The 19,153-nt window shown below is 41.0% G+C and overlaps 1 protein-coding gene across 6 annotated transcripts in view; it reads right to left on the minus strand.

Moving 5' to 3' along the window:
- Window positions 1–19,153, minus strand: part of ATP2C1 (ATPase secretory pathway Ca2+ transporting 1) — a 74,838-nt gene that overhangs the window by 45,238 nt on the left and 10,447 nt on the right. Inside the window, exons 1-2 of one of the 6 annotated variants that reach the window (XM_075418888.1) lie at window positions 12,380–12,469; window positions 11,695–11,846 (exon numbers count right to left, since the gene is read on the minus strand). The exons of 1 other annotated variant lie outside the window; for it this stretch is intronic. In XM_075418888.1, the coding sequence (XP_075275003.1) occupies window positions 11,695–11,700 (6 nt within the window). In that variant the 5' untranslated portion in view covers window positions 11,701–11,846; window positions 12,380–12,469. Of the gene's footprint in view, window positions 1–11,553; window positions 11,647–11,694; window positions 11,865–12,289; window positions 12,470–19,153 lie in introns of those variants that run through there. 4 more of the 6 variants (XM_075418887.1, XM_075418886.1, XM_075418885.1 and 1 more) reach the window with 4 other exon arrangements.

Raw genomic sequence — 19,153 nt, forward strand, 5'->3', positions numbered from 1 at the left:
GAAAGTCTAACAGCAAGATTTTTAAGGATGTTTTAAGAAGTTATCCTTAAACGGAAATGTTCAGGTATTCTTACAGATCTGGCTTTTCCAAATAAATCTTCATTAGCGCAGAAGAACTGTGCAACCACAAAGCCTATTTTGACAACCATTTTGTGACAGACTCAAAAAGGCACTGATTTTGAATGTGTGTTTCATTCATATTATCTCCCACTTTTACAAAGCACTGTACTGTATGCATTGGAAAAATCTGCAGGGAAAAATCTGGTATAGGACGAGAAAAATGAAGGCTCTGAAGGTCTGTTTATAGCCAGCTCCTTTTTCTAGAGCAAAATTACATACCGTAAGACAATTCTGGATGGATCCTCATCTAATTTCTCAAAAGCCTCTACAATCTGTGTAAACAACACTTGTAGTTCAGAAAAGAACAATTTCAAATATTTAGCCCTTTGCCACCAAGTTCTACTGCTCAGCCAATGAGAAACTGATGATCACTGTTCCCTTCATCACTACCTTCCAAAATATAAAGAGGGTTACACCAACAAATTTAGGTCAAAAAAAAAAAAAAAATAGTTTGAAAAAGTGCTTGTTACCTGCTGGAACACAGTAACTATATTCAAGCAAGTAATTGTGCCTTACTTCCACAAACCACGAGAAAGACTACTTATTCAATACTGTCAGCAAGTGCTCTACAATCCTTTCCCCTACTGCTGCCCAGATCTGCACACTGGAGATCCGGGCTTCTGCAACACCTTTCAGCATACCCAACAGAAGCTATTCCCAGTGCCACAGCATTCTACATTAAAGAAGCCAACCCATACGTAGTCAGATCTCTTCCCATCCTACACTGCAATTAATTTTCAAGCATCTATCAGCTGATAACTTAAAACACTTCAGTACTTCGCTGCAGGCCAAATTGTTATACAAATAATTGGGCTAAGAAATCATACTGGCCTATGCTGCTATGTCAGACAGGCAGCACATGTGACAGATGAAGCTTTTGGAACTGTGAGTACAGCTTCCCATTCCCTGCTTGCAGCTAACTCTACCAAGGAACAAAGAAGCAGGATACTAACAAAAATAAATAGCTGCCTCAGGAAGGACTTTCTCTGGACCACTTCCAATGCACACACCACCATTTCTAGACCAAGAAACATGCATCAATCACACAACCACTGAACAGTGACCAAAGTATGTTTATCAAAATTAATACAAATTAGTCTGGAAGGCTTACACTACCAGAAATTCATTGTTCCTTTCTGTTTTCTCTAAAGAAAAATCTAGCTACCCAGCTAACAGTAACGCATTATTGTTTCTTCTTCCTCATGCATTACAAAGTTCTGCCTACCCTCTTTCTACCACGACCGATACCAAGAACCAACACCCTACCTCTACTATTCCGTTTCTCAGCTTAGCAGGAACAGTGTATTCTCAATCAGCAGAGCTCACTAACATTAAAATACTTTTACAATTATTTAAGGGGAAAGTTTAGCTCTACTTGCTCAGATAACACAAATGGCAGGACCCACATTCACTGAGAGCAGTCTAAAAACTTAGAACATTCTCACAGCAAAATCTATTTTTAGACAAACTTGTGGCCAAAACACTTTGGCTAATTAGCTACTATAAAGTCCTGTAAATATTACATGCTATTATTCAATTGACCTACAAGTGCAAAATACAAAAGTGGTATAAAACCAAAACTACGGGGGGGGGGGGGGGGGGGGGGCAAAGAGTTTTAAGAAACAAAGAAATCTAAGTTGAGATAATTAAAGAGAAATGAGAAATGCTGACTTTTTTGTTTGAGAAGTTCTTTCCGAAACCTCAGACACAAGAATGCATCTGGGTTTGGGCACTTTACTCTCGAAAGAACTGTTTACCGTACCACACGGGAATTCTCACTGGCAAACTGCAGGTTAACAGAGCCAGTTCTTGGGAAACGTCGTGGCACAACTGGAAACATAAAAAGAAGATGACTGGAAGCACTGGCTCTGCATGCTTTCCAATATTTGCCTCTTAGCCATACCTACCACTTTCTTCTCAATCTGAACGACTTGATTCAGTCAGTGTGAATCTACCCCATCAGTCCCTGTAAAATTGAACCCCTTTCAAGCCAACTCAAGTACTACAAAGACCTTTTGACTTGTTTGTAGTGATCAACTGTAAGACCGTATGAGCAGTTAGTGCCTCACATCCATGTATATGCCTTTATCACAGATACTGTGCAACTGCTACTGAATCATGCTGTGTCTAGCCAATAGTAAAATTAATGAATGCACACATAATCAATGTGTAATTAATCAATATACATTTAACCTTAACTCTATGTACAGTACGCTGTCTTTTCCACTTGAAATACTACATGCACCTGCTCAGGAACCGCAGCTTTATTAATGAGATAAGGATATTGCAGCATGTTGTCCAAGTGACACTTCAAAGCCCACATTCCAGACCCAACTGCTATCAGTGACTGACAAATCTGTACTTCAAACAAAACCCCTTAAGAGTACTAGTGAACTCAGAGCAGATGAGATCTACAGTGTGTCATGCCCTGACCAGCGATCCCTCCAAAGCCCTATCATCTCAGGGTTCCCACCATCAGAAAGGACATACGATTTTACAGCTTTTCTAAGTTACTAATAGTGATCTGCCTTTTGAAGTGCTTTTGTCTTTCTTATTGGGATCCTGAAAGAATCGGCACTTCTTCACCCACCATTAAGAATTAGCTTCCATTTTTTATCTACTTTCTCCGCACTGAAAAAAATTACAGTGTTCAACAACATAAAAAGGTATTTCACTGATAATATAAAACAGGTTGAAACTTATAAGCTTCTCATTTCCAGAATGTTCTGTGTGATCAAACTATAGGTGATGTATACTAAAAGGTTTAGAAAGCTCAGATCCTACTAAGCATGTTCTTCTCCAGTTCTATATAATTCAGAGCCAGGACAGCGGGTGCGGAAGGGTAACAACAGATAGATCAACTACTGTAAACAACAGTGTACACAGTAACATAATAAAATACCAAGTGCTTACCTTTTCTGCACTATCTGGTATCCTGAAAGCATACAGGGCTAGAAACCAACCAGATGTCAATGGGTGTAGCGGCCTGAATCACCATGTGTGTGCACATGGACTTTGGAAACAGTTCCCACTAGGCAAAGACTCTGGGCTTTGAAAGGTATGTTTAACTAAAAGACTCTACCCAGAAGAGAAGTAATCCTCTCTTCTGTCAGTTCTGTCAGATATGAACATATCATTTCATATCTGAAACATCAGTGCAAAGTCTTCTACTCCTTAGGACATTGCTCAGCATCATGAACATGATTCCACAAAGTCACTTTCTGGCAATGACCTTAAAAATATCTATTTCACTGCTGCCACCTTCACCTCTCCCATTTGTCTAGAACGCAAGGTGCTCCTAGAACCTCAGTACAGGTCCCAGCCACAGAACAATGACTACTTGATGACAAGACACTGCGAAAATCCAAGCACAAAAAAAAAGCATTAGGCATGCTCAGTAGTTACAGTAAGTCCTAGACCAACTGCACACCCAGAAGCAAACCCTGGATACATATGAGGATTCCAGAAGTGGAAGCAGGGCAAAGAGCCCTCAGACCATTCTGGAACAAGCAGTACCCAATGTGATCGTGACTATGGTGCAACTTCCTCCATGAAAATCTGCCAGATCTTAACAGGAATTAAATCTCCAGAGAAATTCACCAATTATGCTAACAAAAGCAGCAGATGGAAGTAGCTGAGTGTGGTGGATACAGATTTAATAGAATAAATAAAAATCAGTGCAATCAAGTTCACAAACTATTAACACAGACAAGCTACAAACATTATTTCCCTCCGATTTCATCAAAAGAACATGAAAGTCTGAGTTAGCCAGAATAGCGCTGTGGGAATGTATACGTCGCTCAGTCCAACACATACACTGATCAACCAACAGTATTTCAAAGAGAGCAACAGACTTCAGCTGGTTTCAACCCACATGCTCCTTTCCTGCAACTCAGGATGCCCAGTGTCATGACGGTGAGCGTATTATAGAGAGTGGTAATAGGAGTCACGTTGGTACTGCGACTGAACTGTGTACTGTCATTTCTATATTCTGCTAAGTGCAACTTACAAAATGTACTTAAAATGTAGTACAAATGTATCACCTTACTAAACCAGAAATCCCACATAACATCTAATATCTTCAAATACACACATTTGACATTAAACATTACACCCTCCATACATTGATTATCTAAAAGGACCTGGTAAAAGAGTATTATACTCTGACAAATGCCTTTAGGGGAAATAATGCTGCTTTCTTAGAGCAACAAGTAAAATGCCAACATTCAACACAAACATCCACAACCAATTTGCAAAAAGAGTACTTTACTTGCCACTGCAAAAAGCTGTCCCTTCTCAACCCCGAAAGGTTGAAGTCTGCAGACTAATGAGCCTCTTGTCTTCTACCAGGTAGTGTTTGCTCAGGAGAAGAAATACTTTTTCAAAAGCTTTGAAATTACTTTCTACTGTCTTCATTTGAATGGACTCCTCTGGAAAAGCGTGATGGTTTTTCACTTCTGGGGAAATAGACGCAGCAGCCCTATATTCCAATATCCAAAAAATTCTGCTCCCGTTCAACAGTATTTTAGTTTAAACATTTTATCAGAAGTCCCCACCTCAAAGATAGTGTACACAGAAAAGTTCTCTCTAAAAAAGCCAGAAGGAAAGAGAAACACTAATTTGCATTAATGAGTTCTCCTTACAAAGTCATTTCTTTCCTGGAAGGTCACATAGTTTCAGCCCCTTGCTATTGTGTGTTATTCTGAAAGACTTTACAGAAAAAGGGCGGTATTGAACCTGGCACAGATGCCACCCATCGACTAAAGAAATATAAATATCCAAATTATGAGAACAACCTGCTAAACTGCCCCGCAAGCCAGAAAAAAAACTGCCTTGTATTTGAGTACAATCTCAGCAGTACTTCGGACTTTCACTACGGCCAAGCACCAGCCGTAACACAGAACTGTACTCCTTGGTACACTTCTGTGTTTCTGACCAAGTACGAAACAGAAATCTGAATACTGGCACCGACCCATCTTGAATCTCAAGGTTTGCTCAATCCTAGAAGTTGTAAAGTATTTAAGAGAGGGGCCTATCCCCAACCTCATCTACTTCAGGCAATGTAATAAAGACTACGATGCTCCATTTAACGTCCAACTTACTAACTCCACAGTAATCTGTAAAACTCAAGAACTATTACATACTAAAAATACCTTATAAAAAAACACTTCTGAGAAACACATGTCCACCACCTGAAATGTATCTTTCAGGATGTTTCACCATGTTTTCTTTAACTTAGAAAAGCGGAAAGAAAAACAGGACATCTAGTTCAACTGAGGCTACCAGAGCAACAGTAAAGCTGAGCAATTTTCTGTAATCGTAGTATATTCCATGTGGTTATCTTGAAAGCCTTGTGAATGACAACTGCCTGCTCTCTAGCTAAAGAAAATACTTCACAAAAATAATGACACCTGAACCTGACTGCAGGGCTGTAGATTGCAGGAGGAACAGCCAGACACCCAGCACCACATCTGTCCAAACCACCTTTTCTTCCTTTCGCCCATTTTTGCAGTGCACAGTTGAAACTTAAGAATGCCAAACATTCAAACTTTGTATTCAATCACTATAAAAGAGTAACTATTTAGAGCACTTCTGTATAGCCTGGAGAATGTACTATGATGAATTTAAAGCCTGGTTGCTGAAAGCCTTGAGGTGGCATCAGAGTTACCAAGAATGTATTGACAAACACCAGATCAATCCGTATTTGGCTGGCCAAAATATCCAGCTTTGACTCTTCCTGTTCCAAAAACCTCCTTGAACACTGGGAAAGTCCGCTTGAACATTTCATACATTTCTCACTACTCATAATCAGAAGAATAAAAAGATACAGAATCCTAAGCACACACTAAAATGATCAAATCAATGCTAATGCCTCGATGAAAGCAAAGCTGATGTGTAACAGCACTGGGTCAGTTCAGAAACTCATTACTCAATGAAGAGAGTACCAATGGCCATATCTCACTTGACTCCAAATAGCATACACCTCTGCTTAAATCCTGATTCACAGGAAGTTGTTTAGAAGTCAAAGGCCAAGAGACTTTGGGTTTAAATACCAGTCATTTATCTCGCCAGCGAGTCGCTAACTTTCTAGAACAGAACATTTAAGCTTAGAAATAAGATCATACGGCTCCTCTCCAACTGTCTGCTTCTATCTCGTAACACTTTGAAGTGTTGAGTGTCTCCAAATGAAGGACAGCACTTGAACAACATATACTAAAAAAGAATTTTAGCATCCTGTGATATACTAATCTATCTATGATGTGCAGACTTTAGCTGCCATATAGTTACATTAAATAAAAACACCAATAGAAATATTTGCTTAGTATTTATTTGTTTAAAATAATGAATGAAGCTCCAAGACTCAATCGCTGATTACATCCTTGACAGCTACGCAGTTACTTCATAATGTGACAAAATAAAATTCTAATTTAAAAAATCCTTAACTTCTTATTTACAACAGTTCTCAGCACCAGGCTAGTGTCAGTGCCAATTTAAATGCAAACATACCTCACTCCATAATTACTCTACTTATGGTAATAAGTTCTCTTATAATTGGTATGAAGAAAGCAGCAACCCTGTATTCACCATGGGTTTTTTTGTGAATTATGTATGCAGAAAAAAATGCTGCAGAGAATTTATGACTTAAAAATATTTTAAAAGCCTTTGTAAAAGATTCTGTAAGCTGCATCTGCTAATCCATTACCCATTTTATCCCTTCTAATTGTTTAGAGTAGAATGTTTAGAAAACCAGTAACTAGAAACAGATGCTTGTCCCAAATTTTTAACTCGATTATTGTATTTTATTTTCCTTCTCTTCTCTGTCTTGTAACTTTATCGTTCCTTCTAGCTCCTACAAACGACACTGCAAACACAAATTTTATCACTCAGTGTCAGTTAGGTATCACCTGAACTCTTTCATCAACTCAAAAGCAGGTCTCAACTAAAATCTACTTATTAACTTATTCTACCATTGCAAAATTCCACTGTGGTCTATGAGTGAATTTATACTGAACTGAAGCTATGACTACATAAAGAAGTGAGTAAAGCTAATGTCTGCTTATGCTGAAAGGAGGAGGTCTTCCTGCTTTGCCCCTCACTGTTTTCAGCATTAACTGGACACTTCATGAGCCCATTCAACTTACTAATTCAACAGAAAGCTGTCCAACAGAGGGCAACGGGAAAGAAGGGCTGGGCTAGCCTTCTGCCAAGCCACACAAACTCAACCACCATGACAGCCAAGACAACACCCACAGCAGGAACACAGCTGAGAGTAGGATTCTCTTTCAGCAGTAATGAGACCATTTCATGACTTCGTGTCCCAAGATCACCACATACTTGTCAAACTCTTCGCCAAAAAAAGCAAGTGAAAATGTTTTTCTCTTTTGTTAAATTAGCTACCCTGAGAATTACCTGCATTTTCCTTACACCACCGTTCTTTCTGACTCACTAAGCAGAGATTATGCCACTCTCCAGGTAAAGGAGTTAAAGCTAGCAATATACTAAACATACATTCCATGATGTCTGAACTCAAGCAGATTCCATGTTAAATCACTTCTAGATTACAGCGTAACATTTCTGACTTATTTGCACCGGGAGGGGAAAAAAGGGGAAAGGAAAGACTAAAATTATCTAATGCTTCACCAACCAGTCAAACAACAAATTAAGAGAGGACACTGACTGCTCAATTAAAAAGGAAATCTACGTTTCCAATGTAAGACAAGTGCTATGCTAACTTAGCAGTTATTTAAGTTATCAAAGCGTTGTTAAAAGATAGGAAGGTATCTACCAGAACTGGTCTTTAGTGAAGACTCTGCACTTTTTAAACAAAAAGAAAAAAAAACACATCTCTTCTCTCACCTTATCCAAGTTAAACAGAAGAGATGTGACTTTTTTCCCAACGTAAGTGTAAAGTATTGGGTTCTAGTTTTCTGCAAGCTGCATATGGTAAGAAATAGTAATCAATTAATACAAAAATCCTTGTTTCACCTATTAGTTTATTAAGAAATCATCTACATGCCAAAAGGAACATGAACTGCTGTGATAATACCAAGACCATTTCAGAATTTCTAACATTTTCCATCACGAATCTCATTCTGATTATTTTGGATATGGCTTTCATGAAACAACTGATGATGCCACTCCGGAACAATTTAAATTGTTTTCAAGTCACTGCTGCCACAGGCACCCCTTCCCCCCCTGTTTTCAGTTGCATGTATGCATGCTCCACCCCTTTTTCAGTACTTACAGCTGCCTAATCCATGCTGAGCTAGTCCAGGGTGCTAACTCGCTGCCCCCCAAACCAAAAATCTACTCATTGATGTTCAAACTGTTAGTTTAGCAACTAAGCTTGTTTTTACCATTTAAGAGAAACACCCACGAAACTCATTAGGAAATTCAATTGCACCTCAAGCACACGACAAATAAAAACGATTCATTTGTCATCACAGGATTATGCAAAGAACTAATGCACCTTTTCAAAGAAAAAAAAAACCTTGATTTATAACTCATTATTCATCCAATTATCAAAATTATCATGAAATTACTACTGACAGACTATGAACTGAAATTAACAGTTGTCTTTGAAGATTAGTTGAAATTAAGCAGGACTCAAAACAACAAAGATTAAGGAAGATTTCGGCATTGCCACATGATGTTGCTATTACTCACAGCAAGTCTGGTCTGAGTTTTTGTACCAATCTTCCACATGACTTCGGGAAAGTCTTTTTGGTTTGCAGGTGGGAAAATGTTACCCTAACCTCTGCTGTTAGGCACTTCATGATCTGAAAACAAATGCTACAGAATGCCTTCGTAACAAACCAGTACTCCTATTTAACAATTTGTATTTGTAATCATAGTCTGACCTCAGAGCAGAGAAGCTCAGCATTGATATAACCTAAACTGTATTCTTTATTTTTCTACTAAAAGGCACCCTTCTACAAGACAATCTTCAGTAGAACACAAGAACCTGTCACGTTCTAAAAGACAGTGATAGAAGAAAGAAAAAAATCCCAACTACAGTTACAGAAAATTACTTAAAACATCTCAAAGGCACCAATGGAGAGATCCAAAAATTACAAAGCCTAGTTTGCCCTAAGAGTTACATCTTGTCTAAACAGCTGCAAGTTCTCTTGACTGCCTAGTTTAAGAAAAATCTCCACTTACAGAAAGAAGTCACTAAATTCTATCTTTGAAACTATGACTTAGAGGAATGATGTTTGTATTTCTGTTTGGATCGAGCTAAACAGAAGTCTTCCTATGATGGGAAACTCTCTCTTCCCCATTACCATGAGATACGTGAATTTTTACGGAAGTTTAATCATCCCAAACACAAGAGGCAGGAACAAGGAAGTCTTGGGACAAAACATTAACTAGCTTAGAGTAAACATACAATACTGCTACCGAATACTGAATTAACACAGGAAAACATCAGTTTTCCAAGCCATCTTATCACTTCCCAATCTTGAATACTTATCCAAATAAGGGAAAAAAAATCTGCCATCTCTTGCTCAATATCCAAACTAAAGAGACATTTCAAACACAAACTTGCAAAACAACAAAAAAAAGTTTAGAGATATTCTAACTGCCATCTTTGTTCTACAAGATTACAAAGACTCTTCAGCAGTCTTGTGGAGAAAATACATTCAGGATCCTCTCAAGAGTGCTGAAAGTACCAACATGAAAGCTGCTAGTGTCTAGCTGTCTCAAAATGGCAAATGGATAGGAAAAGAAGAGCTCAGAAATACCAAGAACACCAAAACAAACAGTAGACAGTTGTAAATACATGTGCCTGTCTGGAGACTCCAGTATGAGATGGGAGGGTGGGGGAGTGGAGAGGAAGTAATTCAAGTGTTAAGAGAAACAACTCAAGTCTTTTCATTAATACTGAAGTCTAGCTTTCCTCCTACCCCCAGAAGCCCACTCCCTTCTGAAATCCCTCAATAAACCACAGCATTTATTTCTGCCTTTGAAATATGTATCTGATCATCTTTTAAAGTATTTTTCCCCTAGATAAAGCTTTTTTATGTTACTTCTATCATACCAATATTACTATTTTTTAAACACAATTTATTCCATAAGAAACTTACGAAATGCCATCTCTGTGCTACCAGCATTCGGAAGAATTTGAATGGACCATACTATCATATGCAACCTGAATATAAACTACATTTGTGATATACTATTTATTTGGTAATAGAACTAAAAGGGATTAGAAATCTTCCTGCCATTTTGGTTTTGGCACACAAATGTCAGACAGTTACTTGTTCTTCCCCTCTAAGAGTATTTCTATTCAATGGCATCGTATCCGCTTTGCTTCCCCCTCCCCCAATCCTGCCCATTCAAAAAATCTTTCATTTTCAACACACTGACTGAAATGCAAAGGCACTGACACTACCTCTATCAGCTATCCAGCCTCCTAAAACAAAGATCAATCTTCTAGGGGTGCTCCCCCACACTCCAAAATTCCTGCTAAATTCCGTGCTCTTTATTACAAATACTCAGCTGGAAGACATGATCAATAGAATTAAGAAAATTCTAACATTATTTTAAAGTTAGAAAAGAGTTCTGAAATGCCAGATTATAATAACCACACCACGAACTCAATCCAGTTCTTCATTCAAGTCAAACTACTAAAAAAGCACCTCTCTCTCCAGAATAGGGTGGGAGGAAAAGGAGCTCCTATGTCTTACATTGTAACCTATAGCAAAAGAAATCCAGTAGCCACATAATCTTCAAATAATACCGATGACATAAGCGGGCGGGGGGGGAGAACAGCTCTTTTCTTTTACATATAGTAATAAAAATAAACATTTCAGAGATTTTCAACGCCCAGAGTCAAATGGGGGCGTGGGGGGTGTACAAGATGAAGCTCAGTCACAATCCCCAACGCAAAAGGGCTTTTAAGGTTCCCAGAGCATAACCTGCAGCCCAACATGGAAAAGCTACAATCACTCCCCAGATCATTTCCAAACTACACATGAGAAGAGAAAACATGAGAGCGACTTCTTTCAGTACATAGAATTGGCAACTTGATACCAGATCTTTCAGGTGGTAGAACTCGAAACTTCAGTGCCACTTTTTAACTAAATACTGTCTAAGAGAGCAAAACTATGTCATTTTTAAGGACACAGAGCACGCGCAAAAATATTTCAACACAAAATGCAACTAATGCTTTGCAATTTCACCCTAAAAGATAAAAATCTGAAAAACCCAGACGATCTAAGCAAATACCAAGCAACTAACGCTCATTAAGCCCCTATCTAAAAAAAAATGAGATGGCTATTCCAAAAGCACAGAGCACTCAACACTCAATAGATGCTCTTAATCTCTGTCCAGAGAGAACCTGTCTGATCAGCTCAACGAGCAGCAGCACAAATAAATGAAAACGACGGTCCTACGCTTCTTCAACTACCAAACGCCGATCAAAATTCCTACCTCGAGATGAACAGGCGAGGGCAACCCCGCGAACCCCCGGGCCGGGAAAGCAGACACACGCACCGGCAGGAGCCGTCACCGCACGGCATGCACAAATCCTCCAAGCTCCCGTGCAGTCAGTGAGCCCCATGAGACCTTTACCTTCATTTTCCATCGAAATCGCACTCGAGTCGACAGTTACAAGAAACCTTTAGCAACAGCAGCGCCGGAGAGGGGGCTGAAAGGCGAGGAGAGAGATGCCCCCAGATCCCAGGCAATCACACCGCTCCCTTCGCCCCCACCTGCAGCAACATCTGCAAGAGAAACCAGTGCTAAAAAAGGGGTGAGGGGGGGAGAGAAAAAAAATAAATAAAAAATAAACCCCACAAAACAACACACCCAGCAGCCGAACCCTACAGGTCTCCACCGCCCTTCCACCCACGCCGGCGCGGAGCGGGCACACGCACGCAGGGAGCCCGCAGAGCTGCCGGAGACCACCGAGGATCACCGAGCCCCCCCTCCCCCCCGCCACAGGCGCCGCGAACGGCCTCGGCCCGCCCGGGGAGGGGCTCCGCACCTAAAAATAAAACCCTCACCCCGCGTAACCCCCGGCCCCCCGCCCCCTCAGAGCCCGGCGGGAGGGGAAGCAAAGCAGCCCCGCTCCCCGAAGCTCGGCGGCGCCGGCGCTGCCCGCGGCGACCCCCGCCCCGCAGCGACCCCCGCCCCGCAGCCCCCCGCCGCGGCCCCGTCCGCTCACATGTGACGCGGGCCGGTGTGACGGGTGAGGGGGGGAGAGGCGGTTCAGCGGCAGCTCCCTCACCCACTGCCGCCCGGCCGCGCCTCTCACCTCCGCGGCTCGGGGCGGCAACGGCGGCAGCACGGCCGCATCCCCGCTCCGCTCACTTCCGCGGCGGCGGAGGGCGGGGCTCGGCGGCGGAAGGGGCGGGGCGCGGCGGCGGAAGGGCGGGCGGATCTCCCCCCTCAGCAAGCACAGGCGCGGGGAGCGGGGCGAGCGGCGCTGTCGGCCGTTGTGTCCCCGCACCGGCGCGGATGAGGCGGCCTCGCCGCAGCGCCGGGAGCTGGGGAGGTGCCCCCGGTGTCCAGCCCCCCCGCCGCCCTTACGGGCAGAGAAAGGACGTTACCGAGAGGAAGGTGGAGCATCGCTGAGCGGCCTGAAGAGTGGCCGGCGCAGGGCCGAGAGGCAGACCGGGCGCGGGGGCCCGCGGCCTGGGCTGGCCGTGGGGAAGCAGTCCCGCGGCACCCCCTCGCCTCGCATTTCCGCTTTGCCGCCCTCCGCGCTGCGTGGCCGAAGCGGGGCTTGTGAGAAAACGAGCGTCGCAGGCAGGGAGCAGCTGCGGTGGTCGGGGTTACGGTGTAACCAGGCTGGACTTGGAGTCTGGTTAGTTTTGAATCGCTAGACGAATCACCATGTTCTTTCAAGTGTTAGCCAAAAAAAAAACCAACACAAACTCAGTACAAAACCGCTACTTGTAAAACCTGGCTTTAGGTAGCCAGATCGTGTAACTACCGGCACTTCTCACCAGTTAAGTACTGTGGGGAAAAAAATGCTTCACCAATTCGGTTAGGTTTACCTGGACACCAACAGGAATATTATTCAAAACAACATTTCCAATGCGGAGCTTCAAGGCTGGGGAAGTTTTTAAATAAAAGTAATTTCCTAAGATAATAATGAAGTTTAAGGTATGATGCACAGCACTGGTAAGAACAGAAGGCCTTTTGACTTTCAAGGTCACAGTCTAATGGAGACGCGCTAATTCTAGGCTTTACAGCCCGTTTCTAAAGCAGCATGACAACATGGTCGGAGAAACACAAGTGCATTGACATCTCATGATTAATGACCTGTCACCTTGGCTTTGTTTTTCTTCAGCAGCAGAAGAAACTCAAATCAGTCTTTGTCAGTTCATAAGAAGCATTTAACAGAACTAAATTTTAAACGTTTTAATTAAATCTCCCAACCCATAATAGCATGCCTCTTGAATCCCTGAGCTGAACAAGGTGAAGTTAAAGAGCATACTTGCTTCTTCCAAAGCTCTTGAAGATAAATTTGAGTGCCAAAATAATATAAAGTTGTCGATACATTGTGAGAGGTAAAGAAGAGTTACAAGTGCTGATTTAAAGTAGGGGTCTTAGATATTTGCATTCAAGAAAATAAGATGACAACAAGCAGGTTAATTGTTTGAGATTGCCTAATGCATAATTTCTGACCTGTCCCATATAGTTGCCATGTTACTTGAATATCTCTTTGGTTACTCCATGAAGTATCCCACTACAAGTAGGTAGCACTGTCATTGCAGCAACAACTCTTCTCCAAGATACTGGTTCTGTTAATTTCTTTGTAAGGCAAAAAGAGAACCATGTTGAGCTACTTGTGATACTAGTTATGATGCCTCAATTTCAACACAGAACTGACACACAATGACTAATTAGGGAGAACATTTAGTTACTTTGTTAGAACAGGTAGCTCTTGCTTGCGGTATCGGATGTTACCATTAAATATTAAAAACTTATGTAAATATTTTAATGAAGAAAAAAGCCTGTAGGTCCTAATACTGTTTAAATCCACAACATATTTGGACTTCTTTACACTGTTTTGTGAAAAGGTTTGGGGAGAAGACTGGAAGGGAGCTATCAAACGTTACTGAGCTTGTTCACTACTGGTGCTACTGAGACCTAAATATCTGTGACAAAGTCTGCCTTCTGCCTACTAAGAAACATCCTGTGTTCATGTGTCTTAAAGGAAGAGAAGAAAGTTAAAAGCGAGCCCTACTGTATAGTGAGAACTAAGAAAGCTTCGTCTCCGGGGCTTAATCTCTTCCACATTAGTGTACATCTGCCAATCATACACGCCTGTGATGCTGCCAGGCAGTTGGGAAGCACCTCTTCTGTGTTACGCCAGGACTATACCCATTCTTGAAAATGATATTAATGTTTCTGCCATACTCTACACCTACAAACAGTGGCTGTTTAATAAACAATGTTCAACGTGTTTTATCTCCATCTGCTGCTAAATATCATTTCTCAAAAAATCCTGACCTTAATGTGAACTTGATACCCACGAGTGTTAGGACAGCCTTAATATCTTCAGGAAGCCTCGTAAGTGTATGGCAAAGGCATTATTTGGCAAACCAAAGCAACATCGTTAGAATATGATTGTGCAGATAAAGTCTGAAATTTATAAAAGGCTTTGCTTACAGTAACCAGTTGTGCTCACAAATTACAATAATATTTGTTTTATGTCTTTTAACCTTGTAAAAAAAAATCTCACAATAAAATGCTTCTCTGAATATCCAATGAGCAAACACGTCTAGCCACAACAGAATGATTCCAGTGAAAATACATATACAAGTTAGAAGAACGTACACAAATTCAAATACGAAAGGCCAAACAATCCCTCAACTTCAGTTAGAATCCCTTTTTAAAAAGTAGTACTTGAAAGGATACCCACTACTGATAGGTTTGGGGGGAAAAAAGATTGATCACCCTAGTGGTTGTTAGATCACCAGTTTTCTCTTTCTAGTTGGCAGACCAAAAAATACTTCCTAAAAATAAGTGAACCTGCTGATAACAGATTTGCAATTAGGAGAGCAGAGTTTCACGAGCATTCAGTGCCAACTGAAGCAGCCCCCAGGCCCAGCCATTCTCCTTTTCTTGGTATGTTGCCAGGTTCAGATACCACACAGTGCCACCTTCATGTGCTGCATCAACAAAGAAGAATTCCTGTCATCCAGTCACCCCACCACCACCCTCCCCATCCTTTTCCCCACAGAAGTCATGTCATCTACCCCTTCTTGATGCCCAAGCCAGACCTTGCCTGCAGGGAGCCACTAGATTATCTCAGAACCACAACTTCAAGCTGACCAACACCTGAGTTTATGTGGGAACTGATTCATGTCTGGAATAACCCGGCAGATCAGTAAATACAGACTTCTCTAACTAAATCAGAAGTGGTTATTCTGGCACAGCCAAGAGGGTGGAACAGGTATGGAGAGCATAAATGGGTACTGCAACTTTCAGTACTTTCTGTGCTCTCCTGGGCCTTCAGGGCTGAGAACTAGCGATTTGATAAAGCGGTTTGGTTGGTTGGTTGTTTTCTGATAGTCAGCTGTAAAAAAGCATTGTTAGCTTCCTTAGGAATCTAAAGGCAACCCAAAAGGTTGCTTTTAGTTGCCTTTCTACTTCTTCAGAAGAATTAAGGGCCTCTGGAAGGCTTGGAAAAATTAAAGGTAATAAATATGTGACATTCTAGATAGCACCATGGTTCAGCTGGAAGGAAAGAAGGGAGAATTCAGTCTAATGGCATTAAACTGATAGGCCTTAACCTGCAGCATGTTTATGTGCAAGCTTAACTTCAAGTTTGGTTTAGTCTTCAGGATCACAATCAATTCAACTTCGTCTCAACTACTGCCTTGTGCTACAGCTGCCACAAATAGTAAAATGTATTTTAATTGCATGGTTCACAGATTGGAGATCTATTGTACAGAATTCTGCTGAAGTCACTTTTCAGACCGTAACAGCACTTGAAATACTTGTTGCTCTGAAGTGAGCTTCCACATCCTTTTAAAGGATCCTTTCAAATATGCATTTGTTTAAATTCTGTTAGTGTTGAGTAATCCTAATGAGAGCTACTACAAATTTTGTTAATCTCATGAGAAGTTTATTTATACATTAAAATAAGAGAAACATTTTTCTGAATCATAACATCAGTAGTATTTTAATATGGACAAAGCTTTCTATAGCATTTCAGTTTGGGGTAGAAAAGGTTCATATGTGATCCTTCTAGTCATAACAGGCTTCTCAACTATTTGTTCACTTTGTTCTAGGCATAATTCTAGCTGCCCTCAATACACTGAGCACAAATTAGCTGTTCTGGAAGAAAAAATTACTTTCTGGTAAGATGGACTTTCATTTAATTTAATCTCATTATTCGTTGTCTTTCATCTTGATGTCAAAAGCTCACCAGTGCTTTTACCGTCCTCTGCAGAGTACTTGTATGACTGGAGTCAAGACAGGGGAGTGATGATACTGGAGCTTCTCATTTACACACTTAAAGTGGCATGTGTCATTTGTAAAGCCTTCAGTGCTTATTTCCTCCCCACATCCTTTCCATCCATGCTGTTCAACTGACAGCTGATAGAAGCAATCACCTCACGTCTGAATAGTATTTTCCAGAGGAAAATCCACGGTAATTCTACATATAGATTGAATGTTTATACCTATACATATATATATATAAATCAGTTCACTAAGTTTAAAAGAAGAAAAATGATACAGTTTTCCCAGAGGAAACAAGTACTCATTTCATTTTATAAATCTGAGCATGTTAAGATGTAAGAAACCTAGCTACATTTTCAAATTACCTTAGCTCAGCCCCATCTTGACACTGTGCAATTGTGCTAATTAAGGAACTTCAGTTTATGGCAGTCTTAAATTAGGTTTCACTGATTTTTAAAACACCATTAAATTTAACCCTCTCATCCCATCCCTACTAACGCTCTACATTCAGAGATGTGGTGCAGCACCACAGCAGTTTAAGCTGACACAGAAGCAGGCTTTTGTAATTCTTTCGCCAATGCTCAGTCCCGTGCTTCCCGTGTGCCGGCCCTGACACTGTCACCTCTTGGTAATCCAGCTCAGGGGGACTGATCCAGCCGAGGAGAAAGCCGCCCTCAGAATAGGTGTTACTGCTGAACTCCCAGAACTGGTACGGGAAGGTAAAGTGGGGCAGGGGCAGGACTGTGGGCGCTCCAACCTGAAATCCGCTTGAACTGTTGCAAACACACACTCAAAGGATGCAAGAAAATCTGCTCTAATCTGTCCTTCAGGGAAAGGCTAGATGAATTCCTTTTCTGACCATAACACGCAATTGTTGTCTCAGACCTGTATTTCATCTTCTGTACTTTTCTTCTCAATACTTTCCGTCTCTCCGCCACATATTCCATACTCACCTGCCATACTCTTCCCTCAACTGCATGATTTTGAAACAGATAAAAATATTAATTGCATATTTTCCATAGAGGTTTCCCCTCTCTTTGTTTAGGGCATACAGAGCTCTTCAGCTGTTTCTGTTTTACACTCAGTGATTGTTTTCAAAGCCGACTACTCCAGTAAAAGCTTCACTACTGAAGTGGAGGCTCTCAGAAGTTCCTCTATCCTATCTACTGAGGCTTCACATTTCCAGAGGCAATCCTACTCATTTTATGAAGTAAAGAGGTAGTTTCCTGTTGCCTGTAAAAGACAGCCAAGAGACACATCCAAAGACATTCTATAATTGGAATATGCTATGAAGCAAGTTACTATTGGAAGCCTCAGCTGAGGCGGGCAACTTGCCTTGTTAGGATGTGTGCTACCAGACGAAGGTACCACTCCGCTGCATCATCAGCTGAAGCTATGGTTGTGTTATGTTTCCAGTACAGCAGAAGGTGGAAAACTGCTCCCTAGTAAAGGTTTATGTCTTGCCAAAGGATTACTGCAATTTGTTAAATAGGAAAGAACAGCACCCACTTTTAAAAATATTTCTATCACATTATAGTAAAATGTCTGTGGTCAAGACTAAAAACGTTTCAACAATGCAACTATAAACAGTTAAAACACGCCAGCAGAAGTACTTTAGTTTGAATTGATTCAAGACTAATGTGCCAGGAATTTCAGGAATGCTGCATATATTGCAGACAAGTAACCTTGCCAAGTCTCTCAACACTTGGAAATTCTTTTTCAAGATTACTGGTGGGGGTAAAATGGGGTGAAGGTAATATTTGGTAAGGAGCTGGCAGTTAGTAAACAGATGTTTACATAGTTATAAGATTTTAGCTCCTGGCAAGAATAAGATAATTTGTTTGATAAAGCACTTAAGCATGATGTCTTGGACTGTGTAATTTTATTCAAACTTGGAGCCAAAAATTTTATCAAGTGAAAGCATGTGGTAGCTTTTCAGGTTGGGAAAAACTAGTTATAAACTTCTGTAAAACAGAAGAGCTCACATTCCACTTTCCTTTTTATTTTCAGAAAAACTACTATGTGTATGTAAATGGAAGTCAAGTATTCAGAGGATTTTTTTCCTCCCTTATGTCTTAACAGAAGTAGTCTGAGGTCACATTTTTAAAGCTGGTAGAAGCAATTAATGTAGCATGCTTCTATTGCAACTACATGCTCTAGAGCCCTAACTTTAAGGTAACGCCAAGTGGTGAACTGAAAGTCTAAATCTGTATTCAGATGCATTCTTAATAGACCCAAACTATAAGGCTGGAGAGGAAGAAGTAAGAAAAACTGTACACACAAGTTATGCGACACTTAGAAACTTAGTGAAGTACACTTAGTAAAAATACCCAAATTTAACAAGGTTATTCTGACCTGGTTCCCTATCCAGCTACACAAGCTTGTGCTAGGACAAAACGACAAAACGGAGGCAGGAGCAAGTGCTCAGAAGTGTTCCCATACCACTGTTGATGAATATCAAACTTCAGCACAAGGGAATTAAAGAAAACCCCAAACATCCATTGCAGGGCAACACAAAAAGGCTCCTCTCTGCCTTGGAAATAGGTGCTAGAATATTTTCTAGGCACATCACCATCTTAAGCCGAACTCTTACATTAAACAATAGCCA

The sequence above is a fragment of the Opisthocomus hoazin genome, chromosome 4 (assembly GCF_030867145.1).
Source record: "Opisthocomus hoazin isolate bOpiHoa1 chromosome 4, bOpiHoa1.hap1, whole genome shotgun sequence".
Lineage (NCBI taxonomy): Eukaryota > Metazoa > Chordata > Aves > Opisthocomiformes > Opisthocomidae > Opisthocomus > Opisthocomus hoazin.